Here is a 26,958-nt window from a genome sequence, read left to right on the forward strand (position 1 = left end):
TTCCCAGAACTTGAATTTTATGAGCACTATGTGGAGGAGGTTTGCTTCTACCTTCTCAGCTCAGCCAGGAAGAGCAATAAAAAAAACTTTACTAGGTTAACCTGCATGCAAGGAACATAGTTTAAAACTCACGCTTTTGATGGCAGTCCTATTTATTGACCTGCATTAGAGTATTTTGGTCAGTCTGTTCATTTTTTGCATAATAATTCTGGCTAAATACAATATAAATTTCACAGCAGTTTCTTGTGTTGTTTCTCAACTGAATGTAATTCAAGATTCTTTTTTAAAAGAAACTGAAACAAAAGTGTCCTTTGAATGGATTCATTGCACAAACAGCATTTACAGTGAAAAACAGTATCTCCGTGGATTGTAATTGACATTTCATTCCAAGTCCAATATTACTGTGATAGTGCTCTCTGGAAATAACTTTCATATAATTGCAATACCAGGGGCAAATAATGATTATAAATACTATGAACATGAGTTCAGAACTTTCATTTTTGGTCTAGCAGGCAATTGTCCTTTTGACTTAATAAATGTACAGCCTTAGATTTTATGGGTGTCTTAATTCAGACTGACAGATTGGGACATAACGTTTTTGCAGGTTATTTCACATTACCCACCTTGTAAATCTCTTTTGAGAACATACTTTAGAACATAGAACATAGAAAAATACAGCGCAGTACAGGCCCTTTGGCCCTCGATGTTGCGCCGATCCAAGCCCACCTAACCTACACTAGCCCACTATCCTCCATATGCCTATCCAATGCCCGTTTAAATGCCCATAAAGAGGGAGCATCCACCACTGCTACTGGCAGGGCATTCCATGAACTCACGACTCGCTGAGTAAAGAATCTACCCCTAACATCTGTCCTTTACCTACCACCCCTTAATTTAAAGCTATGCCCCCTCGTAATAGCTGATTCCATACGTGGAAAAAGTTTCTCATGGTCAACCCTATCTAAACCCCATATCATCTTGTACACCTCTATCAAGTCACCCTTAAACCTTCTTTTCTCCATTGAAAACAGCCCCAAGTGCCTCAGCCTTTCCTCAAACGATCTTCCTACCAAACCAGGCAACATCCTGGTAAACCTCCTCTGCACCCGTTCCAGTGCCTCCACATCCTTCCTATAGTATGACGACCAAAACTGCACATAATACTCCAGGTGCGGCCGCACAAGAGTCTTCTACAACTGCAACATGACCTCAGGACTCCGGAACTCAATTCCTCTACCAATAAAAGCCAATACGCCATATGCCGCCTTCACAGCACTATTTACCTGGGTGGCAACTTTCAGAGATCTGTGTATATGGACACCAAGATCCCTCTGCTCATCCACACTACCAAGTATCTGACCATTAGCCCAGTACCCCATCTTCTTGTTACTCTTACTAAAGTGAATCACTTCACACTTAGCTACATTGAACTCCATTTGCAACCTTTCTGCCCAGCTCTGCAGCTTATCTATATCCCGCTGTAACCTGCCACATCCTTCCTCACTGTCAACAACTCCACCGACTTTCGTATCATCTCCAAACTTGCTCACCTAACCTTCTAGCCTCTCCTCCAGGACATTTGTCAAAATGACAAACAGCAATGGTCCCAAAACAGATCCTTGCGGAACACCGCTGGTAACTGCACTCCAAGATGAACCTTTACCACGAACTACTACCCTCTGTCTTCTTCCAGCCAGCCAATTCCTAATTCAAACCTCCAATGCACCCTCAATGCCATACCTCCGTATTTTTTGCAGTAGCCTACCATGGGGAACCTTATCAAACGCCTTACTAAAATCCATATACACCACATCTACTGCTTTACCCTCGTCCACCTCCTTAGTCACCTTCTCAAAGAATTCAATAAGGTTTGTGAGGCACGACCTGCCCTTCATGAAACCATGCTGACTATCCTTGATCACATTATTCCTATCCAGATGTTCATAAATCCTATCCCTTACAATTCTCTCTAAGACTTTGCCCACAACTTTAATTTATGATACTCTTGTTTGCAACATTTTTGGGAGGTTGAGATCTTTGTTGTAAACAGGGAAGTCTAGAAAACAAAGTTGTTGCAAAGTAGATTAGTCTCATAACATGTACAGCTTTTTTTATTGATTGGATTTGGATGTTTTGGCTGAGTCAGCATTTAATACCAATCCTAAATGCCCCTTGAGTGGGGCTTACTAGGCCATTTCAGACTATTACGTTATCTTGTAATGCTCCAATGCAGAAATAACTTGCATGCCAAGCAGGGTAAGTAGCATGATGGAAATAGTATAAAGATCCCACTACCAACGGGTCAGATCTACACTCTGCAGTCATGCCAAGACCATTTGTGAATGTTGATGGATAATTAAACAACTCACTGGATGAGGAGCCTCCACAACCCACAATGATAGGAATGCCCAGCACATGGGTGCAAAAGTGAATCATTTGCAAGCATCACCGGTCAAAAGTGCTTTGTAGATGATCCATCTAAGCTTCTTCCTGAGGTTCCTATCAGTACACATGCCAGCCGTCGGCCAACTCTGTTCACTCCACATGCCATCCTGAAGGTGTAAGATAAGGTATCACTTCAAAATAGTTGTGAAAAATGAAAGCTCATAGTGTAGATCAATGTTTCCCAACCTTTTTTTAGTATCAAAATAGACTTCAATGAGTCAAACAATTCCACATCACACTAACTTTTTCTCAGAACTCTAAGCATGAACAGTTCTGGAAGCTTGCACATGCACAGTCAACAAAGGCACCTGGTGTCAGCAGATACTGCTCTCAGTAATAGACATCGAAGGTCAGAAGAGGTCAGAAGCACAGGCACATCCTTAACGCTGAAGTAAAGTGCCATTGCTTCTTGAAAATTTTGCATTACACTTCTCACCTTGACACAGTGGTTGCGGTCAGCTAGTGTAGGGGACAGCGTATTGGCATGGATAGAAGATTGGTTGGTTAACAGGAAGCAGACAATAGGCATAGAAGGGTCTTTTTTTTCGGATTGGCAACACATAACAAGTGGTGTGCCACAGAGATTGGCACGAGAATCTCAAGTACTTACAATTTGTGTAAATGACTTGGATGAAGGAACAGAATAGAAATTTCCCAAACATGCTGATGACAGAAAGATAGGTAGGATTGCATTGAAAACAACAAACGCTGGAGATCGCTGAGGGTCCAACATCAGCAGTAATTTGCTCCTAGGTTGGAATAGAAATTGTCAACAGAAGTTAAGGAAACTTTAATTGGATATGGATAGGTAATGTGAATGGTCAACAATGTAACAAATGGAATGCAAAGTGAGAAAATATGAAATTGTCCATTTGACAGGAAGAATAAAATATAGGAAATTATTTAAATGGTAAGAGACTGTAAAACTTGTATGTATGAATGACAAGAGGTTAGTATGCAAGTACAGCAAGAAATTAGGAAAGCTAATAGCATTCATCCTTTATCACAAGTGTAGTTGATTGCAAAAGTCTTGTGGTTATGCTTCACTTATACAGTGCACTGGTGAGACCACACCTGGAGTTTTGTGCACATTATTGGTCACCTTATTTAAAAGAAAGATGTAAATGCATTGAAAATGGTTCAGAGGAAGTTTGCTAGATTAGTATCTGGAATGGACAAGTGAGTAAAAGTTGGACAGGCCAGCTTTGTATCCACTGAAATTTAGAAGAATAAGAAGTGATTGGATTGAAACATCTAAGATCCTGAGGGGTCTTGGAAGGATAAATATGCGCAAGTTGTTCCCCTCTTATCAAGAATCTAGAACTAAAGGTTACTGTTTAAAAATCAGGGGATTGCACATTTAAAACCACAACTGGTGATTTTTTTAATTGCAGTTGAGTCTTTGGAACTCTCTTCCTGAAAACGCAGTAGGAGCAGAGTCCTTGAATATGTTTATGACAGAGTTGAATATATTTTTGTTAAGTAAGCAGGTGAAAGGTTATCAGGGGTAGACAAGAGTATGGATTTGAGCCTGTCATCAGATCAGCCATGAACCTGTTGAATGATGGAGCAAGCTTAGGGGCTCAGTAGCACAGTCCTGCTCCAAGTTGGTATGTTTGTATGTACATATATCATGAAATGGCTGAAGGCACAAGATTCGACAAAGGCTAAGTCCAGGCAATATTCCAGCAAGAGTAAATTCATGCACTTGAACTAATTGTGCCCCTAACCAAGCTGGTACTGTTGCAACATTATCATCTACTCAGAAGTGTGGAAATTTGCTCAGGTATATCCATTCTACAAAAAGTAGAATAATTCCAGTCTGATGTATTACACACCATTAGTCTACTCTCAATCATCAGCAAAGGTATCATTGACAGGGCTATGACTTGCTCAGCCACAACCTGCTCACTGACACTTAATTTGGGTTCCACCAAGCCACTTAACTCCTGAACTTATTACAGCCTTGGACCAAAAATGGACAACAGAGTTAAACTCAAAGGGAAGCAAGGATGACTGCTCTTGACAATAAGGTGTTATTTGACCAATTACTTTAATGTGTTTACTCTGCTTGTCATAAAGACAACTGTATAATCATTTATCTATGAACATCATAAGACGCCCTTGCAGTCACATGCTTTCTTAGAACTGATGTATTCAAGTCATTGTTCCAAATTGACTTTTGCTTTCATCCTTCATAGAACTAACGAATATTTATGTGCCTCTGTTTTGAAATCTAAATCTCAAACTATAATATACACCTTTCACAACAGCCTTAATTACATGACACTGAAGACTACATATAGAATGAGTCTAATATGCATCTGATAATTGTGATTACGTAATTGCATGTTACTTAATCAATAACTTTGCAATTGTAGTCACATTCTAAGTATCGGTCTGTGTAATTATTGGATATTAGTAACTACATTAAAATAGGTCCTGTGGAATAAATTCTCTGAAAATACAACAGAATGAGATTAATACTTCAGATTTATCAGGTTATTACTTGCAATCTTGCTGCAAGTCTTAGCTTAATTAGAATAAAATATACCTGCTTCAAGATTATGAGAGGAATTAACAGAACTTGAGGCAAGAAAGTTATTCATTTTGGTAAAGTGTTCAAAGTGTTTAAAAGTTACAAAGGTGAAACTATAAAAGGAATATCAGACAAAATTATACTCACCCAAATTATATTGGAGTTGTGAAATAAATTATGTTAGAATATTATCCTAAGTGGATAGAACAGTATTTTTTTTCATGTAACTGTCAGTTTTGGATCCGTTCACCTTGGGAAGGATGTCAACATCTTTGGGGATAGACTTGCTCCAGAAGTGTATAATAACACTTCTGAACCAGTTGACTGGAAACACCTATAAGTATTACAGCTGAAGGAGCAGGTCAGAGGCTAGGAATTCTGTAGCAAGTAATCACTTCCTGTTTCCTCAGTGCTTGACACAGAGGGCAGCCTTTCTCAGCTCACTTTGGAGTTCAGCTGTTTTGGACCCAAGGTTGTAATGAGGTCAGGAGCTGAGTGGGTATGATGGAACCCAAACTATGCATCTATAACAGGTTACAATCTTTCTGTTCCTTCTCTATAAATTGCACAGTCAGGAAATGCAGTTCAGTACTGCCTGCATAGCTATCAGTCTGCTAACTATGTAGCTACTTTACTGCACCATACTTCAATCAAGTACTGTTAGGTTAGAATTAATTTATTTATTTGGGCATTTTGTAATACAAATTGGACATAGATTTTCTCTGTTAGTCAACTATAAGTTATTCCTTACCAAAACTGCAGGATTAATATTTAAATATTTTTCTTGTTTCTGCATAGAGTACACTAGCACTTTGAACAGGCTCATAGAACAGCTGCATGTATAATGCTTGTGCACATATAAGGAAAAAGAAAAACAAGCAACAGGAATAATCTGTGAATATGATTTTGAGATTGTAGTACCAAATCCTTAATCTCTAATTTCTCTCCTACCTCTGTTATGCTCACTATTGAACTAGTTTTGTCCTTGTGATCCATTTCCTGTTCATTTGAATAAATTCCTACTAAACTACAAACCATCCACCATTGCTTTCTGATTATGTTTTTAAATAGCTAACTCTCATAGGTTTGTCACCTTCCAATTCAAAAGCAGTGTTGTTGTACCTTCCAACATCTGGCCTTTGACCCACTGTTCGTATGAACTAATGCGCCATCTCCATTTTCTTTCCAAACTTCCTACAACCCCATGTTCATACAGGTGCAACCAAGTTTCTGTCCTTGGCCTATTACTGAAACAGCCCTACTTATTGTCCAATATCATGTCCTCAAACTAATCATCATGCGCTATCCAAGTATCTGTCCTTGATCCCTTCCTCTTCTAGATGTCGCATTTTGACAATACAAACTTCAGAATTTCACATATGTCATGTCAATGCCTGCACATCTTTCTCTTGAGCATAACACTGTCATCATATTGCCATCATTCCTGTCCAACTTCCATCTTGGTGAACTTGGTTTAGCTACTTTTCTTGAACATTAATATTGGGATGCTCATCTCACCTTTTTTTTAAATCAAGACTTTGGTTCCACCTGCTAATGGTTGTATGGTTTAGCATCCATTTATCTTACAGTCAAACAATATCTTGAAACTGCTTTTTTGCCTTAAAGGTTCTATATAAAGGCAGGTTGTCCACAGTGTTATATTATTATACTGTTGTATTTAAACACCCATCAATAGATGCTGTCTAAAACCTTATGAGAGTTTTCTCCCTCGTAATGTTGGGTTTATTTACACAATGGCTTTTTATAATTTGTAATACATGACTTCAGTAGATCAAAGTAATTTTTGGCTTTTCAAACTTTTTGTGATTTTTTTTCTCATCATCCACTGTATTTTTTTTTAAAAATTGGAAAGATAAAGGAAATAGCAGTGTGCAAATTTGAGCTTCTAAATATCTTGTGCTTCTGTAGTAACAGAATGAAAAAATTTCAGTGAATTTTTACAACCATGTTCTGAAATTTTTGATCAATTGTCTTTTGTTCCTATAGTTGTGGGAACCTTCAACAAGTTCAAGACTTAATTAGGTCTTAATGAAGCATATAAGAGATCTTTCAAAAAGTATTGGTATTATTTTGGAAATTAGCATGAGGATAGTTTTTCACATGCACCTTAGAATAAATTGAATGAGAACACATTCTTAACTTTAGCTGTGCTGAACTACTAACAGCTTGCTAATAAAACTGAACGCTTAAAATGGAAACTTGTACCATGCAGTATTATTATGAAAGCTGTACACTTCTCTACATAACCAGTCCTTGATATGTTTGTTAAACTACGTTTTGGCTTTTTTCAAACATTCTGTTCACGTATGTAATTTGTGGTTGGGATGGGGAGTTATGATACATGTTACTCATTTGAAGTTAGAATTTGCCTTTACATGATTTATTATACTTGTCAAGAAAACATTTCAGTTCGTTATCCTGTACAAGAGTATGGTACACATGTTGATTGAAGCAGAATACAGACTGGTAGTCTTCCAATTCCCACAGAGGGCCACACCGCTGACAGGGGTTAGCTTAAATGCAAACTCACTTTTTTGATACAAATGTTGTGAGGATCCTATGAAAGTGATAAATGATTGCTTCATTATTTGCATGCTTCTCTTCTCAAATATTGTAGTTATTTACAGTTGTGGCAAGTTAAGTTTTTTTTCTGTCAGATAACTACAACTAACTACAATCATAACTTAGCATAAAGCAACAGAAATAATTATCTTTTAAGCTCAGATTTAGTCATGATAGAAGTTGACATATATTTTTGTAAATAACAAGAATTAGTCATTAAGATATTTTGTCATTGAGTATTCATCTCTAATATTTGATTGTAAATGATTTCTTTTTTGTTTTTTATTGGTGTTTTGAATTTTAAAGCTTTTCAAGCAAGTGAAATATTTGCAATTGTGACCTAACGGAGATAGATGGCTCTGGTCTTTTGTGGAATTACAGGAAGTCCCCAGGTTACGAACGAGTTCTGTCTTTTCCACTGTTCATATGCCAAATTTGTGCGTAAGTGGAACAGATATGGGCTAATTAGTCCGCACGTTTATTACATTGTACATAATTCAGACTTTTAAAATATTTTTTTAAAATTAGGTTGTCAGTTCGTAAGTACGGGACATTCATAAGCAGGCGTTCATAACTTGTGGATTTCCTGTAATGACTTATCAGGACAATGTCAATCCACAAAGCACTGAAACATCAATGTGTTTGTGGCTGTAGCCACACCTCAAGTATCCAGTAAGGATCCTTGTCTAGCATCATAAATCCTGGTACCCATTGCACCTGATTTTCTCTGTTAGTTTCAATGAAAGAAATATTGAACAGACAGAACCAAAGTTTCAGATGCATACCTTCTTCAGGCATGGATACCATTATAAAATCTGAATGCCATCCAACATATTGCTGCTTCATTTGATACATCTGTTAAAACTTCACTTTCAACTGTGCTCATGTCTGAGAGAGGGACAAAATCATTCAATCCTAATAGAAATATCTATATTATTTTTCATATATACATTTGATTGACAGCCCTTAAGAAAATTTTTTTTAAAGATTCTCCACGGTTTGGAAACAGGCCCTTTCGCCCAACAAATCCACACCGACCCTCCAAAAAATAACCTATCCAGACCCATTCCCCTACATTTACCCCTGACTAATACACCAAACACTACAGGCAATTTAGCATGGCCAATTCACCTAATCTCCACATCCTTGGATTATGGGAGGAAGCCAGAGCTCTAGAGGAAACTCACGCAGACACGGGGAGAATGTGCAAACTTCACACAGACAGTTGTTTGAAGCTGGAATCGAAATTGGATCCCTGGTGCTGTGAGGCAGGCCGGATACTGCCTGACCTGCTATGTTTTTCCAGCACCACTCTAATCTTGGTTGTGAGGCAACAGTGCTAACCACTGTGCCTCCACAAGTACAGAGTATTACCACAAGTATATAAGGAGTTATCTTGGGTCAGTCAATTATTTGACAATATTGATCACTTCATGTTTGTTACCTTTTAAGAGAGATGGTCAGAACAGGTCTGTAATGTGAAAAGAACCAGAATTAGAGAATATTAGTTCTACCACAGTTTAGCAGAGCAGTTGGTAACATTTTCATTCAACTGCACCAGGAGCTAGTAAGGTGTAGTTTTCCTTATGCCACCATATAGTGATAAGTAGGATTTCCAGAAAATATAAATTTGGAAGGTTTCTCTGTCTGTTCCTGGCAATGCAATAAGTCTGAGCAAGTAAAAACACTTCTGGGATATTAGGCCCACCTACAAGCATGATTTTGAAATGTGGAAGCCAAAAATATCCAGAATAAAAACGAGTGATGAAACCCTGAACAACTGTTGCTTATTACATATTTTGTAAAAAAAAGGTGCATGTTTTCGGCCATGTCAGTGCACTGTAATATTAACTCATTGTCTCCGTCATTTCTTATTTTAGGGTCAGAACGGAATGTCTGTGGATGAGAAGCCTGACTCACCCATGTATGTATATGAGTCAACAGTGCATTGTACAAATATCCTCCTGTGCCTCAACGACCAGCGTAAGCAGGATATCCTTTGCGATGTGACTGTTCTGGTGGAGAGGAAGGAATTCCGTGCCCACAGGGCTGTCCTGGCAGCGTGCAGTGAATACTTCTTACAGACTTTGATCGGACAAACAGAACATGAACTGGTTATTACCCTGCCTGAGGAGGTATGTCACAGTAACTTACTTTAAACATAGGGCATTGTTTAATCAGATCCTAGTTACCACAGGAAATATGGCATCAGAGTAATCCATACAGTATTATGTTATTCTTTCCTTGATGCTTAAAATAGTAAAAGCCAAGTTTATGTTAACAAGTCATTTTTGTTGTCTTTTAGCTTGCAACTCGGACTAAAAGAATATAATAGTGTGAATTCCCACTATAGCACAGGATAGCAACAGTGTTTGCCACAGCTGATGGATGGGATACGGGTTTATAACTACAAACCCTTATGATCTCAGTTATCGGTACTAGCTATTGTAATGGACAGGTCAGATCCCAGAATGAAATCTGGTGTGATGAATTGTGTGCTTTTTTAAGTTAATGTGATGGGCATATACTAAAACAGAGACGCAGAAGCCACAGTCTTCTTTAACGACAGATGTGTTTTTACACAGTGATAGAGTCATAGAGATGTACAGCATAGAAACAGACTGACCAGATATCCTAACCCAATCTAGTCCCACCTGCCAGCACCCGGCCCATATCTCTCCAAACCCTTCCTATTCATATACCCATCCAAATGCCTCTTAAATGTTGCAATTGTACCAGCCTCTACCACATCCTCTGGCAGCTCATTCCATACACGTACCACCCTCTGTGTGAAAAGGTTGCCCCACACCTAAACCTTCCCTTCTCACCCTAAACCTATGCCCTCTAGTTCTGGACTCCCCAACCCCAGGTAAAAGACTTTGTCTATTTATCCTATCCATGCCCCTCATAATCTTGAAAACCTCTATAAGGTCACCCTCAGTCTCAGCCTCTCCCTACAGCTCAAATCCTCCAACCCTGGCAACACCCTTAAAAATCTTTTCTGAACCCTTTCAAGTTTCACAACATTTTTCCGATAGGAAGGAAACCAGAATTGCACGCAATATTCCAACAGTGGCCGAATCAATGTCCTGTACAGCCGCAACATGACCTCCCAACTCCTGTACTCAATGCTCTGACCAAGAAAGGAAAGCATACCAAATGCCTCCTTCACTATCCTATCTACCTGCAACACAACTTTCAAGGAACTATGAACCTACACTCCAAGGTCTCTTTGTTCAGCAACATTCCCTAGGACCTTACCGTTAAGTGTATAAGTCCTGCTAAAATTTGCTTTCCCAAAATGCAGCATCTCACATTTATCTGAATTAAACTCCATCTGCCATTTCTCAGCCCATTGGCCCATCTGGTCAAGATCCTGTTGTAATCTGAGGTAACCCTCTTTGCTGTCCACTACACCTCCAATTTTGGTGTCATCTGTAAACTTACTAACTGTACCTCTTATGCTCACATCCAAATTATTTATGTAAATGACAAAAAGTAGAGGACCCAGCACCGATCCTTGTGGCAGTCCACTGGTCACAGGCCTCCAGTCTGAAAAACAACCCTCCACCACCATTCTCTGTCTTCTACCTTTGAGCCAGTTCTGTATCCAAATGACTAGTTATTCCTGTATTCTATGAGATCTGTCCTTGCTAATTAGTCTCCCATGGGGACTCTTATTGAAAGCCTTACTGAAGTCCATATAGATCACGTCCACCACACTGCCCTCATCAATCCTCTTTGTTACTTCCTCAAAAAACTTAATCAAGTTTGTGAGACATGATTTCCCACGCACAAAGCCATGTTGACTATCCCTAATCAGTCCTTGCCTTTCCAAATACATGTATATCCTGTCTCTCAGGATTCCCTCCAACAACTTGCCCACCACTGAGGTCAGGCTCACTGGTCCATAGTTCCCTAGCTTGTCCTTACCACACTTCTTAAACAGTTGCACCACGTTTGCAACGTCCAGTCTTCCGGCACCTCATCTGTGACTATCGATGATATAAATATCTCAGCAAGAGGCCCAGCAATTACTTCTCTAGCTTCCCACAGAGTTCTTGGGTACACCTAATCAGGTCCTGGGGATATATCCACCTTTATCCGTTTCACGACATCCAGCACTTCCTCCTCTATAATATGGACATCTTGCAAGATGTCACCATCTATTTCACTACAGTCTATATCTTCCATATCCTTTTCTACAGGAAATACTAATGCAAAATACTCAGTTAGTATCTCCCCCATTTTCTGCAACTCCACACAAAGGCTGCCTTGCTGATCTTTGAGGGGCCCTATTCTCTCCCTAGTTACCCTTTTGTCCTTAATGTATTTGTAAAAATTCTTTGGGTTCTCCTTAATTATGTTTGCCAAAGCTATCTCATGTCCCCTTTATGCCCTCCTGATTTCATTCTTAAGTATATTCCTACTTCCTTTATACTCTTCTAACGATTTACTCGATTTATCCTGTCTACACCTTACATATGCTTCCTTCTTTTCCTTAATTTCTTTAGTCATCCAGCATTTCCTATACCTACCAGCCTTCCCTTTCACCCTGACAGGAATATACTTTCTCTGGATTCTCATTATCTCATTTCTAAAGGCTTTCCAGCCATCCCTTTACCTGCGAACATCTGCCCCCAATCAGCTTTCGAAAGTTCTTGCCTAATACCGTCAAAATTTGCCTTTCTCCAATTTAGAACTTCAACTTTTGGATCTGGTCGCTGGCCTCAAAGTGCTCTCCCACTGACACCTCAGTCGCCTGCCCTGCCTTATTTCCCAAGAGGAGGTCAGGTTTTGCACCCTCTCTGGTAGATACATCCACATACTGAATCAGAAAAGTTTCTTGCACACAATTAAAAAATTTCTCTCCGTCTAAACCCTTAACACAATGGAAGTCCCAGTCTATGTTTGGAAGGTTAAAATCCCCGACCAAAACCGCCCTATTGTTACAGATAACTGAGATCTCCTTACAAGTTTGTTTTTCAATTTCCTTCTGACTATTAGGGGGTCTATAATACAATCCCAATAAGGTTATCATCCCTTTCTTATTTCTCACTTCCACTGAAATAATTCCCTGGATGTATTTCCGGGAATATCCTCCCTCAGCACAGCTGTAATGCTATCCCTTATCAAAAATGTCACACCCCCTCCTCTCTTGCCTCCCTTTCTATCCTTCCTGTAGCATTTGTATCCTGGAACATTAAGCTGCCAGTCCTGCCCATCCCTGAGCCATGTTTGCGTAATTGCTATGATATCCCAGTCCCATGTTCCTAACCATGCTCTGAGTTCATCTGCCTTCCCTGTTAGGCCCTTTGTGTTGAAATAAATGCAGTTTAATTTATTAGTCCTACCTTGTCCCTGCCTACCCTGACTGTTTGACTCACTTCTGTTCTCAACTGTACCAGTTTCAGATTGATCTCTTTCCTCACTATCTCCCTGGGTCCCACCTCCCACCCATCACCCCCCATACCTTACCAGTTTAAATCTTCCCAAGCAGCTCTAGCAAATTTCCCTGACAGTATATTAGTCCCCTTCCAATTTAAGTGCAATTCGTCCTTCTTGTACGGATCACTTCTACCCCAAAAGAGATTCCAATGATCCAAAAATGTGAATCCTTCTCCCATACATCAGCTCCTCAGCCATGCATTCATCTGCTCTATCCTCCTATTCCTGCCCTCACTAGCCTGTAGCACTGGGAGTAATCCGGATATTACTACTCTCGAGGACCTCCTTTTTAAATTTCTGCCTAACTCCCTTTAATCTCCCTTCAGAATCTCAACCTTTTCCCTTCCTATGTCGTTGGTTCCAATGTGGACAATGACCTCCTGCTGGCCCCTCTCCCCTGTGAGAACGTTCTGCACCCTGTCTGAGACATCCTTGATCCTGGCACCAGGAAAGCAACACACCATTTTGCTTTTTTGCTGCTGGCCACAGAGACTTCTGTCTGTACCTCGGACTGGAGAGTCCCCTAACACAATTGATCTACTGGAACCCAACATACCCCTCATTTCATTAGAGCCAGTCTCAATACCAGAAACTTGGCTGTTTGTGCTACGTTCTCCTGAGAATCCACCACCCCCTACATTTTCCAAAACAGCATATCTGTTTGAAATGGGTATATCCACAAAAGATATACCTGCATTAGCTGTCTACCTCTCTTACCTTTCCTGGAGTTAACCCATCGATGTGACTTTATCTGAGACTTTCCCCCTCTTCCTATAACTGCCATCCATCATATACTGTTGCTGTTTCAAATTCCTCATTGCTTCTGTCTCTTGATCTGATAAGATTTGCAGCCAAGCATTTATGGCAGATATAATCCACAGTAACCCTTAAACTCCCACATCTGACAAGAAGTATGTATCACTCTATTAAAGGGCATTTTTGCTCCTTCAGAATCTACAGACCCAAAAATTAACACCATCTTATTCCTTTACAAACACTGCCTCAGATTAAATTAATAGTTATGGCTTATATTTTAAGTTTAATCAAGAGACATATCTCCAAAAACATATAATCAAGAAAGAACCCACTCTACTCACTACTGCAGATTCGCTGTCGGCCACGCTTAAAACAACGATTAACTTATCTAATTCTGTGCCGTGAACTTCGCCCAACAGTTCCTCCAAGATCAGTTGTGAATTTCACTGTTTGTTAATTTCTCAGATGCACTCCGATGTCCCCGATACGTGAATTCAGACTGCAAAGGCAGTAACTGTACAGGTTCTTTCTTTTGCTTTTCCTTTTTTTTCTCTCTCCGTCTCTCTCTCTCTCTCTGTCTCTGTTTCTTTCTTTCTTTCTTTCTCTCTCTGTCTCCTGCAATGACCTTCCTTTATCTGTTCTTCTCCCTTTTAAAGTTGCTGTTGTTTTGACTTTTTTCCCCCAAAGTTCCAAAACAATGCAACAGCAATTGAAACAGTAGTTTCTGCTCCTGGGATTTGAGGAAATTACCTCCAGCACCAAAAATACCTCAAACAAGTTGCAGTTGTTACAGCCAGAAATTTTTCCCATCCTCCATCTTGGATCACCCAGAATCCTCACAAAGAGAAAAAAAATAAAATCCAAGCAGTGTAAATATAAAAAAAATTCTAAAACTATCAAAACATTCAGCACAACAACATTTCAATCTACTTCCAAGCACCACAATTCTGCCGACACACACAAATCCAAAAAGCTTACTCCTCTCTCTGAATTTTGGCCAATTGAATCTTCACAGTTCTTTCTTGTGAATTCTGAGGGTTCCTTAGATGACTACTCTCAAAACTGAAGCTTAGACTTTCTCAGTCTTTTAATAGTCTGGAGGTTTCTAACCAAGCATCCTAGATCTGGAAGCTGCACAAACTGACTTTCTGCTAAAGTAATTTATTCCCTAAACTATTCTTAAATCCTTTTCAGGACCAAAATTGTGTTGTGCTGTTCTGAACTGCTCAATATCTTCTAATTTCTGGGTTTCCTGAGCTAAAGTAAAGCCTTGATTCTCCTAAACCAAAAACAACCATAATGCTTGTACTCCTAAGTCATAAATTCAGCACAGTGCTAGCAATTTTCTATTAACATTCCAAGGGTCCTGCTCTCTGACATACCAGATTGGGTTTATGTTCTGAAAGGATTCATTGACTTAGTTACCTAGTAACATCTTTCACAAAAGTAGCTAGTACCCATTTGCTATGATTCTGAAATCCAGACTTCTTTCAGAAAAGCTCCACCATCTGTATAAATCAAATGCCTTTTTTATGGTTGTTCTTTTTATGAGCTATACGTCTCAGCCATCTTATTGTATTATGCAGCGAAGGACAGTTTGCAATGAACGTCTGCCCAGTACTATGCTCAAACATCTTTTATATTTGTGGCTCAGGAGGTCAATCGAACACATTGTATTTGTAGCAGTTCTTTGTTGGGAAAATTATTCACACATAGAACATTTAGTAAAAGGGCAAATACGCCTGTTTCATAATCCATTGGCAAATGTTGCTGCAGGCCATTTTCAGGTTAAAGGGGTCATCTGTGCACATCTTAAGAATTCCTGAAAGTGAAATGTAATTGGAGTTGAAGTTTACCTTCATCAGCAAAGGGATGCTTCAAGTGTTTTTGCTTTGTTTTTAAATTCTACATTTAGAGAATCAAAGTAGTTGAGAGCACTCAAATCCGGATTCCAGTTTCCCTTTATGAATGAACATACGAACAAGGTTAGACTATAAACTGCATTTAGCCCCTGAAACCTGTTGCACTATTCAGAGAGATTGTGCCTGTTCTACAATGTAATAACATATGTACAGGTACATATATATATATATATATATGTGTGTGTGTGTATTCCTATAGGTTTGCCCATCTTTGTACTATATCCCTAATACCTGTATTTTTAGTTTAGACTTTAAGTTTGATCAGTCTCACATTTTATATTGACAATTCTACCAGTATCACAAGCAGAAATCGTTTCAATCTATCCTTTCCGTTCTCCTTAATACCTTAAAAAAAATCAAATTACCTCTTAATTTTCCTTGGAATTTGAAAGTTATTTCAATTTGAGCAATATTTTCTCTATATTTAGTCCAGGAGTTCAGGTATCGTTCTGGTAAATCTTTTTTCAATGACAAAATAATCTCCTTTAAGATGCCTCGATCTGCTCAGAGAACTTTAATCAGGTGTCATCTAACCAGAGCTTTAGGATCACTGTTCTCTCTTTTGTTTATCACCCTCTAAACAGTGGCAGCAATTGTATTTTCTCAGTAATACTATCTTGACCCTTTATCAAGGACCTTTGGCAGTATCTTTACCAACTAAAAGATCAAGGGAAACTAAAGCCACCATTTACAAGTTCCCTTGAAGCTGTGCACCATCCTGACTTAGAAATGTATCCCTGTTTTCAGTTGCAGCTGTGAATTGATAGCTTGTTAAATGCAGAAATGAGACAGGCAATTAGCAAATGCATAGTAGGTTTAATGGGAGATTTTAACTTGCATACAAATTGAGCTAAATAGACTAGTTCTCATTAGAAAGGGAACGGATTTCTTGAATGTTTAAAATATTTTTCTGCAGGAATATGTCCTTGAACCAACATAGGCCAGGCCATAGTTATGAATAATGTATCAGGTTTAGTTAGCAGCCAATAATGCTTATCTAATAGTGATCATAATGTGGCCGAGTTGAATGTAATGTTTGAAAGGGAGAAATGCAAGAAGATAAAGTTCTGTATATAGATGGGGTTGCCATACCACTATCCAATTGTTCTATTTAAACTGCTTTTGTACCTACAAATTGTACTTAACAAGTGAAACAATTAAATTGAAACTAAAAAAGCTGAAAATGTGTAACTAGCTAAAAGCATCAGTTAAAAACAGGCGAACATTTCAGGTATATCCTTTCTTCAGATTCTGACAGAGTTAGTCTATTTTTAATTCATTCTTGGAATATTCAAATCACTTAAAAACTATGAGTTATTACCTCCCCTAATTTCCTGTGAGAAGGTAGTGGTGAACTTGCCTTCCTGGATCATGACAACCAATACAGTGTCAGTACATCCAAAGAGTTGTTGGAAGTAGCTCCAGGGTGTTGGCACAGTGATAGTGAATGAGTACTCCTACTCAGAATGATGGATAGTTTGGAGAATTTGCATGTGATGCTCACATGCTTCTACTGCCCTTGTTCTTCTAGATTATAGAAGTTGAGTTTTGAAGGTGCTGTGGTAGGAGGCTTGCTGGTGCAATGTATCTGGTAAATGGTATACAATCCTGCCACTGTATATCATTAACAGAGGGAGTAAATGTTTAAGGTGGTGAATGGGTTGCCAATCAAGTTGGATTGCTTAGTATTGATGGTGTCAAGCTGCTTGAGTATCACTTTAGCTATACACCTCCATAAAAGTGGGGAATATTCCATTACATTCCTGAATTGTGTCTTGTAGATGGTATTTAAGCTTTAGGAGTCAGGAGATGAGCTACTTATGCAAAATTTCTCTTCTGACTTGCTTTTGTAGCCAGAGCAGTTATGGCTGGACCAGTTCTGTTTCTCACCAGCTGTGACCCAAGGATGTTGATATTGGATGTTCACCCATGATTCAGTGATTGAATGTCAAATGGAGATGACTACATTCTCTCTTATTGGAGATGATCATTGCCTGGCACTGACGGGGCATGAAATGTTACTTGGTATTTATTAACCTAAGTCTGCATGTTGTCCAGGTCTTCATGCACCTCGTCACAAACTCCTTCAGCATCTGAAAAATTGTGAATATTTCAATATCATCAGAGCTTCTCCACTTCAGTCCTCAGGTTTGAGCGAGATCCATTGTTGAATTAACTGAAGATGATTGTGCCTAGTACACCAGAAGACATAAGAGCAGAAGTAGACCCTCTGCTCTGTCACTCAATAAAATCATAGCTGATCTGACACTCCTCAAATTTTCATTCACATTCAATCCCCATAGCCCTTGAAATAAGAGAAAGTACTGGGAAACGTAGCAGGTCTGGTTGCATCTCTAGAGAGAGTGAAACAGAGTTAACATTCAGAGCCTATAATGACTCTACCTAAGAACTGTTTCTCTTTCTCTCTCCAAAGATACGGTCAGACATGCTAAGTTTCTAAAATCTTTGTTTTTATTTCAGATTTCCAGCATCTTCACTATTTTGCTTTGATTTGAGCCCATGACCCTCGATTCCCACTCCCTTGATTAAAACTCTGTCTCAGTTTTAATGATCCAGCCATGAGAGCCCTCTCCAATAAACAATTTTGCAGACTTGGGAAAAAAAAACAATTTCCTTATATCTCTTTTAAATAGATGACTCCATACACTGACATGACCCTGAAGAACTCTAGTATGTTCTCGCACTGAACTGAGTGACCTCCAGCAATCACATACAATATATTTTGATTTTCCATTAGATTACCAACTTTGCAAGACTTTTTTATTTTCTTTTGAATTGGGAGGTAAGTCACTTAGGGAAACTTTAGGGATAAAAGCATGGGGGAATGCAGGTGAATTTACTTGCAGGCTTTTCTGGCATGACTTTTCAATTGCAAGTTATGAGGCATATGATACTCTAACTTGGCACCACCCTCTTGACCTGTCCTATCTGTCCATCATCTTTGCCACCTCTCTGCTTCACCCTCCCCACTGAACTATGGCAACTCCACCCCCCCCCCCCCCCACCCATCGCCTTCCCACCTACCTTCTTCCTAGTCCACTCCCACCCCATATTTATCTCTCATCCCCCTTCCCCCTCTACATTCCTAATGAAAGGCTTATGCCCGAAGCATTAACTCTCCTGCTCCTCAGATGCTGCTTGACCTGCTGTGCTTTTCCAGCGCCACCTTTTTCGACTCTGACATCCTCACTTTCTCCTATATACGATGTTTAGCTTTATTAGTCGAGGCAGTGAAATGAAAGAGCAGGGAAGTTATGATGGATCTGTACAAGACCACAGTCAAAGTGCAGTTCCAGTTGCCAAATTAAAGGAAGGATGCAATTACACTAAAGAGGATACAAAAGAAATTCATGAGGATGTTGTTGAGGCTGGAATGTTTTAGTTATAAAGAGAGATTAAGTAGACTGGTGTTATTTTCCTTAGAGCAGAGAAGGCTGAGGGGACTGATTGAGGTGTGCAAGATTATGAGGGGCATCGCTAGAATAGAAGGAAGAAACCTTCCTCCTTTAGTAGAGGATCAGCAGGTATGGTTAAGGTAAAGCACAGGAGATTTAGAGGGATTTTATTGGAATAGTTTTTCACCCAGAAGATGGTGAGTATCTGGAACTCATTGCTTGAAAGTGTGGTAGAGGTGGGAGCCATCACAACACATAAGATGCATTGGAATGATCATTTGAAGGGCCATAGCACACGGGCAAATGGGCCAAATGCAGGAAAGCTTAGGCCCATCATGTCTATGCTGGTCATTAAGCACCTATTTACTCTAACCCTAAGGGCCTCCTTCTGTCCTTTAAACTTCCGACTATAATAAGGGGGAGCAAGATCACCAGGACCTAAACTAAGCAAAGATGCTGTTTAAAATAGTCACAGAGTCTTACAGCACAGAAACAGAGCCTTTGCTCCAACTCAGCCACACCAACTAGAGGTACCAATTTGATCTAGTCCTATTTGCCAGCATATGGCCCATATCCATCTAAACCCTTCCTATTCATATAACTATCCAGATGCCTTTTAGACATTGTAAATTTAGGTGTCTCCACCACTTCCTCTGGCAGCTCATTTCATACATGTACCACCCTCTGCATGAAAAAGTTATCCTTCAGGTTTTTTTTAAACCTTTCCCCTCTCACCTTAAACCTCTGCCCTCAAGTTTTGGACTTTTTCATCCTGGGAGAAAGACCTTGGCTATTCACGCTATCTGTGCCCCTCATGATTTTATACACCACTACAAGGTCACCCTCAGCCTCCGATGCTCCAGGGAAAACAGCCCCAGCCTATTCAGCCTCTCATCATAACTCAAACCCTTCAGTCCTGGCAACATCATTGTAAATCTTTCCTGTACCCTCTTAAGTTTAACATAATTCTACCTATAGAAGGGCAACCCAAACTGCAGGCAGTATTCCAAAAGTGGCCTCACCAATGTCCTGTACAGCTACAACATGGCATCCCAACTCCTATACTCAATGTTCTGACCAATGAAAGCAAGCATGCCACATGTCGTCTTCACCAGCCTGTCTACGTGCAACTCCACTTACAAGGAACTATGCAGTTGCACCCCTCGGTCTCTTAGTTCGGCAACACTCCCCAGGGCCCTACCATTTAACTGTGTGAATCCTGCCTGGTTTGCAGTAGCTCACATTAATCTAAATTAAACTCCATCCACCCTTTGGCCCCATCTGATCAAGGTTCGATCAGTTGCACTCTGAGAAAACCTTCTTCACTGTCCACTATTCCACTTATATTGATGACATCTGGAAGCATACTAACCATGCTTCCTATATTCACTTTCAAATCATTTTTATATAAATGATGAAAAACAGTGGATCCAGTACTAATCCTTATGGCACACCACTGGTTACAGACCTCCAGTTCAAAACGCAACCCTTTACCACCACCTTCTGTCATCTATTTTCAAACCAATCTTTTGTCCAATTGGCTAGTTCCTCCTGGATCCCATGTGATCTAACCTTACTAACCAGTCTACCATGCGGAACCTTGTTAAATGCTTTGCTGAAGTCTGTATAGACAATAATTACCACTCTGCCTTTATCAATCTTCTATGTCACCTCTTCAAAAAACTCAATCAAGTTAGTGAGTCATGATTTCCCATGCACAAAGTCATGTTGTGACTTTCCCTAATCAGTCCTTGCCTTTCCAAATGCTTGGAAACCCTATCTCTCAGAATCCCCTCCAATTTACCCATCATTGACATAAAGCTCATGGTCTATAGCTCCTTGGCTTTTCCTGACAGACTTTCTTAAATAATGGCATCACATTAGCCAACCTACAGTCTTTCGGCACCGCACCCATGGTTGTCAATGAGATAAATATCTCAGCAAGAGGCTCAGCTACCTCCCCCCAGGTTCTCACACATTTCTGGGAAACACCTGATCTGATCCCAGGGTTTTAAAAACCTTTGTGTTTTAAAACCTCCAGCATCTCCTCTTCTGTAGTATGAACTCTTTTTCAAGACATCAATATTTATTTCCCCAAGCTCCCTAGCTTCCATGTCCTTCTTCACAGTAAATAACAACGTGAATTATTATTTATTATCTCGCTCATCTCCTGTGGTTCCGTGCCTAGATAGCCACATTGATCTTTAAGGGACCCTATTCTCTCCCTAGTTGCTAAGATGAGATATTCTTTTATCACTAACTCATGAGACTAAAATCAACTTGTTAAACATTGTCATATTTGCTTGCACTGCTTTAAACATTGTGGTCATGAGTGTTATATTAGTAAAAGTAAAATAAAATGCTCCTGCCCAATGCAGAAGTAATAGTCCAGCTTCACATGTTATAAACAAATTGAGCTAAACTGTGAATTAAAGCCTGTGGATCAGATTTTCACTATCTGCTCGGCAGGCAGTTCAAGTCAAGAGATTTTCTGACTGGGCAGGTCTACCTTGGTTTAAAGAACCCTATTAGATCCAATCTTCTCACTGGGAAAGCGGGCGCTGGAACAGAGTCAGGTCTACTCATCCTAGAAGTGGATCGGATGTTAAGGTAGGTTGGTTAGAAGACCCACTTTGGTTCTTTAGAACTTTATCCCAGTTATTTTAGAAGCTGTTAGGCCCTCCAGTCATTTTCCATTGACTTTCACTCATCCCAATGTGCCTAATGACTTCCAACCAACAAATACCACCCTCTGCTCCCATACTATCTTCCTATCCACTCAGACAGAATCCACCGTGAGCAGACCTCAGGAGCCATGTAAAAATAAAAAGAACTCTACAAGGGTCCTCCCACTTGTCTCTTATAAATTTAGTGTATAGGCTACTGAAAGTGTTTGGCATCATTCACATGCTGCCCCGCAGTGGTACCAGCTGACACTGTCATGCATGTTGACAACAACCATTGCAATCTGGTCAGAATGTTTCTCTAACATGACTCCTGGATGAGAGAAATTTCCTTCAATTAGCCATTGGAAAATCAATTCACTGATTCAATCGCTGTGTTAGGTTACTAAACCAGGCACAACCTCAGTATTCTATCTGGCCATGAGCTGAACTTTGGGTCTTATTTCCTGTTTGTAACAAATCTCATTTTCATCTTCCTTCTGTCACTACAAGATAGCTTCTGAAAATTTCAACTCATACAAAATTCTATTCCCTATGACCTAACCTGCAGAAGTGCCACTCATTCATTATCTTGTGTGTTGCTTTGTTGACTCTGAACTCTGACATCTTAACCTTATCTGCAAACCATCCTATTTCTATAACTCCCTCCAGTGCTGCTACATTCTAAGAACTCTATGTTCTTCCAATTCTGGCCTCATGTCCAGTCCCCAATCCCGTTGTCTCATCATTCAACCTCCCATGTACTAGGCAATGGAATTACCCCTCTCAGTCTCCTGTGACACTTCCTCCTTGAAGACGTTCCTTTAAAAAAAACACTTTAAACATTTATATCTTCCATCGTCTATTAAAAAGTGAAAACATAAATTATGAACAAAGAAAATTCAGTGCAACTTAATGAAAGGTTTTAATACAAAAACATTTTTTTGATTTAATTTTAAATCGTGTTGCTTGCTTATTTGACAAATTTAATTGTCTATTCTCAGCAAAAATATAAATCTAACTCAATAGTTTGTACTATTAACTTCAGCAAAACATCTGGCTTGACACTGCAAGGCAAACACTAGATCTAATGCAAGATTGATGGAAAACTTGTGATAAATGTAGCAATATGTATGTTCACTAGATATAGCTATCTAACAGATGGTTGACTAGCCTATTATAATATTGCTTTTTCTTCCCAAATCTGAATTTAAATCCAATTGGAACTATGAGGATGAAATTTATTTTGACTGCTAACTCCTGGGCCCTATTTGAAATACACTTAAAATGATGGCTTCAAACCAGTTGCAAATGGAAATTATCAACAACATAAATGCGTTGGATATGACACAAAGTGACACCGAAAAGGAATTCTTATTCAAGGGAACAGAAGTATAGTTGCCTGCCAAATGTAAAAATGCACAACGAAGATCTTTGTCAGAGGTTGTTACTGCTGCAAATGTGTTGCTGGTCAAAGCACAGCAGGTTAGGCAGCATCTCAGGAATAGAGAATTCGACGTTTCGAGCATAAGCCCTTCATCAGGAATAAGAGAGAGAGAGCCAAGCCCTCCACCGCATCTCCTCCACTTCCCGCTCCTCCGCCCTTGAGCCCCGCTCCTCCAACCGCCACCAAGACAGAACCCCACTGGTTCTCACCTACCACCCCACCAACCTGCGCATACAACGTATTATCCGCCGCCATTTCCGCCACCTCCAAACGGACCCCACCACCAAGGATATATTTCCCTCCCCTCCCCTATCAGCGTTCCGCAAGGACCACTCCCTTCGTGACTCCCTTGTCAGATCCACACCCCCCAACCCAACCTCCACCCCGGCACCTTCCCCTGCAACCGCAGGAAATGTAAAACTTGCGCCCACACCTCCACACTCACTTCCCTCCAAGGCCCCAAGGGATCCTTCCATATCCGCCACAAGTTCACCTGTACCTCCACACACATCATCTATTGCATCCGCTGCACCCGATGTGGCCTCCTCTATATTGGTGAGACAGGCCGCTTACTTGCGGAACGCTTCAGAGAACACCTCTGGGCCGCCCGAACCAACCAACCCAATCACCCGTGGCTCAACACTTTAACTCCCCTCCCACTCCACCGAGGACATGCAGGTCCTTGGACTCCTCCACCGGCAGAACACAACTACACGACGGCTGGAGGAGGAGCGCCTCATCTTCCGCCTGGGAACCCTCCAACCACAAGGTATGAATTCAGATTTCTCCAGCTTCCTCATTTCCCCTCCCCCCACCTTGTCTCAGTCGGTTCCCTCAACTCAGCACCGCCCTCCTAACCTGCAATCCTCTTCCTGACCTCTCCGCCCCCACCCCACTCCGGCCTATCACCCTCACCTTGACCTCCTTCCACCTATCCCACCTCCATCGCCCCTCCCCTAGTCCCTCCTCCCTACCTTTTATCTCAGCCGGCTTGGCTCTCTCTCTCTTATTCCTGATGAAGGGCTTATGCTCGAAACGTCGAATTCTCTATTCCTGAGATGCTGCCTAACCTGCTGTGCTTTGACCAGCAACACATTTGCAGCTGTGATCTCCAGCATCTGCAGACCTCATTTTTTACTCAGAGGTTGTTACTGATCATAGACCTTGATGAGCATAAGATAATCTCAAATGCACTTTCAGGAAAAATAATTTCCTATTCAATTATTCTACTATGGGATTATTGCAATTCTATGTTGATTATGGCACAAAGCTTTTGCTGACAAAAGCTGCAAGAAATTGTCTGTGATATGACAAACTTATGTTCATGCCCATCAAGAAACTGCTGTGCTAATATTGTAGAAAAGGGAATAGTTTAATCTCTTATAAATTTAATTTCTGAATGTTTTTTAGTAAGTTAAAAGACAAGTATGTTCAGAAGACTGGGTATTGTTTATATTGATGGCATTCTGTTCACTTAGTTACTGATCTTAGCTGTGACATATTGAAGAGGTGTTAAGTAGAGGCTATAAAGTTGTGTGTGTGTGTGTGTGTGTGTGTGTGTGTGTGTGTTCGAGAAACAGAGAGAATATTACCACATGCATCACCTCAGGCTGTTCTTACAGTTCCAAGCAGCTGGTGTCAGAACAGCTTTGGCAAAGGCCTGGGAACAGATTGTCCAGTATCCACAGATTATCAGGAAATGATGTATAGCCTGGATAGATTCTAGAAAAAAGGAGTGGTAGAGTGGTAGTTTGGCACGGTGGTTCAGTGGTTAGCACTGCTTCTTCACAGTGCTAGGGATCCGTGTTCGATTCCCACCTCAGGCGACTGTCTGTGTAGTGTTTGCACATTCCCATGTCTGTGTGGGTTTCCTCCGGTTTCCTCCCATAATCCAAAAGATGTGAAGGTTAGGTGAATTGGCCATGCTCAATTGCCCATAGTGTTCAGGGATGTGTAGGTTAGGTGCATTAGTTAGGGTTAAATGTAGAGCAATAGGTAGGGGAATTGGTCTGGGTGGGTTACTCTCTGGAGGGTTGGTGTGGGCTTGTTGATCTGTTTACACACTGTAGGGAATCTAAGTTCAAAATCTGAACGCGGATTTCAACACTTCTGATAGCTCAGCTGGATAAAGGTAGTGGATAGCTCAGCCTTCAGAACCTGAAGGTGACAGATACAATCTCTCAGCTGTGATGATAGGCTCAGATAGGATGGAGTCAGAAGTCACATGATACCAGGTTATAGTCCAACAGTTTATTTTAAATCACAAGCTTTCAGAGCGCTGTTCCTTCATCAGGTGAAGTGATAGGATATTACAGGAGTACGATGATTAACTTCAGTTCTCTGTTGAGTTAGGGAACATCTCTCTTCCTGAGGGTTATCCACTGACCCCTGCTGGAAGCGAGTATGTACATGTGTCAGCTAAGGGCTAATTGGTTGTGATTACATCAATGCATGAACATTTGTGTGCACTAAGATTTGACTGATGCAGAAAGTACAATGTGTCACTAAAGTGTCATTCATGAGAACGAATGAGAACAGGTAACCAGGGGATCAGAGGAGGAGAAGTGTGGCATTCTCCGAAAATGTCCTGATCTCCTTTTATAATCTTGGTGGGAAATCACAGGGTACAGCCCAAACTGCTGAATCATTGAGTTTTCTGGAAAAACTCAAACATGTAACGGTATCTGTAGAGAGAGAAACAGAGTCAACAGACTGAATCATCCTCTGGGATTGGGACCATATGCAGATCCCAAGCCCATGCAAGGCCTCCTTACATTCATCAGAGAAACTATTCATGAGGGAGCCAAAACCCTAACTAATACTTTACTGTTGGCAGACTGTGTCAGTGTTCAGCTGGGACCCAAACTGGGAAAGGTGAGCACTGCTGAAAAAGAGGGAAACCCTACATGGTGCTCACAAAAGCCTCTTCAATGGTGGCAGAGATCACTAAGTACTGTGAGGGAGTTCAACATAGAGGGTATGCTCCCTCCAGAAGACTGGTTAACACAGCACCGGTAAGCATTGAGGCCATCAAATGCTGTCAACCAATTCAGCCATCCTTGACCTACTGGTGAGGCGCTGGCTCCACAGTGTTGCTGGGCTCCCAACTCAGAAGGGGAGGTTGCCCAGCTGGGGAAATTGGATCGTGAATGGGGCTTTAATAAGCTTCACTACGTTCTTGCCTGCCTCTGAGCAGCAAGCTGCCAATTCCATCGCTGCACTTCCAGAGCCTACATTTTCTCCCCACCAGACCTCAGATGATATTCTCACCATGCCAGCTTGTAGGATCCCACCTCTGTTCATTTTCTGCAGTACCTTTTGAGTCATGCAAATATTTATTTATGTACTGTGGCATTCACTTATTTATCTATCTACAGCCAGTAAGGAAAATAAGATATTTCTCAGGAATCAATAAAATTAAACATTTATTTTACTTCCTCATAGGAGCTCTTTCACAAACTGCTCACCCATTTACTTAGCACGATGGAAAACAGAATTGTATCGCTGAATTTTAACTCTCAGGCCAGTTTGTAGGATGGCTGCTGCAATTGCATATGACTTCTAGACCCCAGCCTATTAGAAGAGAACTGTCAGTGTGGCCTCCAATCATTTCCATTTTGACAACTGCAGAGAAGGAGCCTGTGGAGATAAAAACAATGACTGCAGATGCTGGAAACCATATTCTGGGTTAATGGTGCTGGAAGAACACAGCAGTTCAGGCAGCATCCAAGGAGCAGCG

General features: G+C 40.5%; 1 protein-coding gene across 1 annotated transcript in view; it reads left to right on the top strand.

Annotated features, from left to right (window-relative positions):
• Positions 1-26,958, top strand: part of bach2b (BTB and CNC homology 1, basic leucine zipper transcription factor 2b) — a 275,550-nt gene that overhangs the window by 195,843 nt on the left and 52,749 nt on the right. The window contains exon 2 of the mRNA XM_060820958.1: positions 9,448-9,702. Within this exon, the coding sequence (XP_060676941.1) occupies positions 9,460-9,702 (243 nt within the window). The 5' untranslated portion in view covers positions 9,448-9,459. The remainder of the gene's footprint in view (positions 1-9,447; positions 9,703-26,958) is intronic.

This window comes from Hemiscyllium ocellatum, chromosome 3 (assembly GCF_020745735.1).
Source record: "Hemiscyllium ocellatum isolate sHemOce1 chromosome 3, sHemOce1.pat.X.cur, whole genome shotgun sequence".
Taxonomy (NCBI): Eukaryota; Metazoa; Chordata; class Chondrichthyes; order Orectolobiformes; family Hemiscylliidae; genus Hemiscyllium; species Hemiscyllium ocellatum.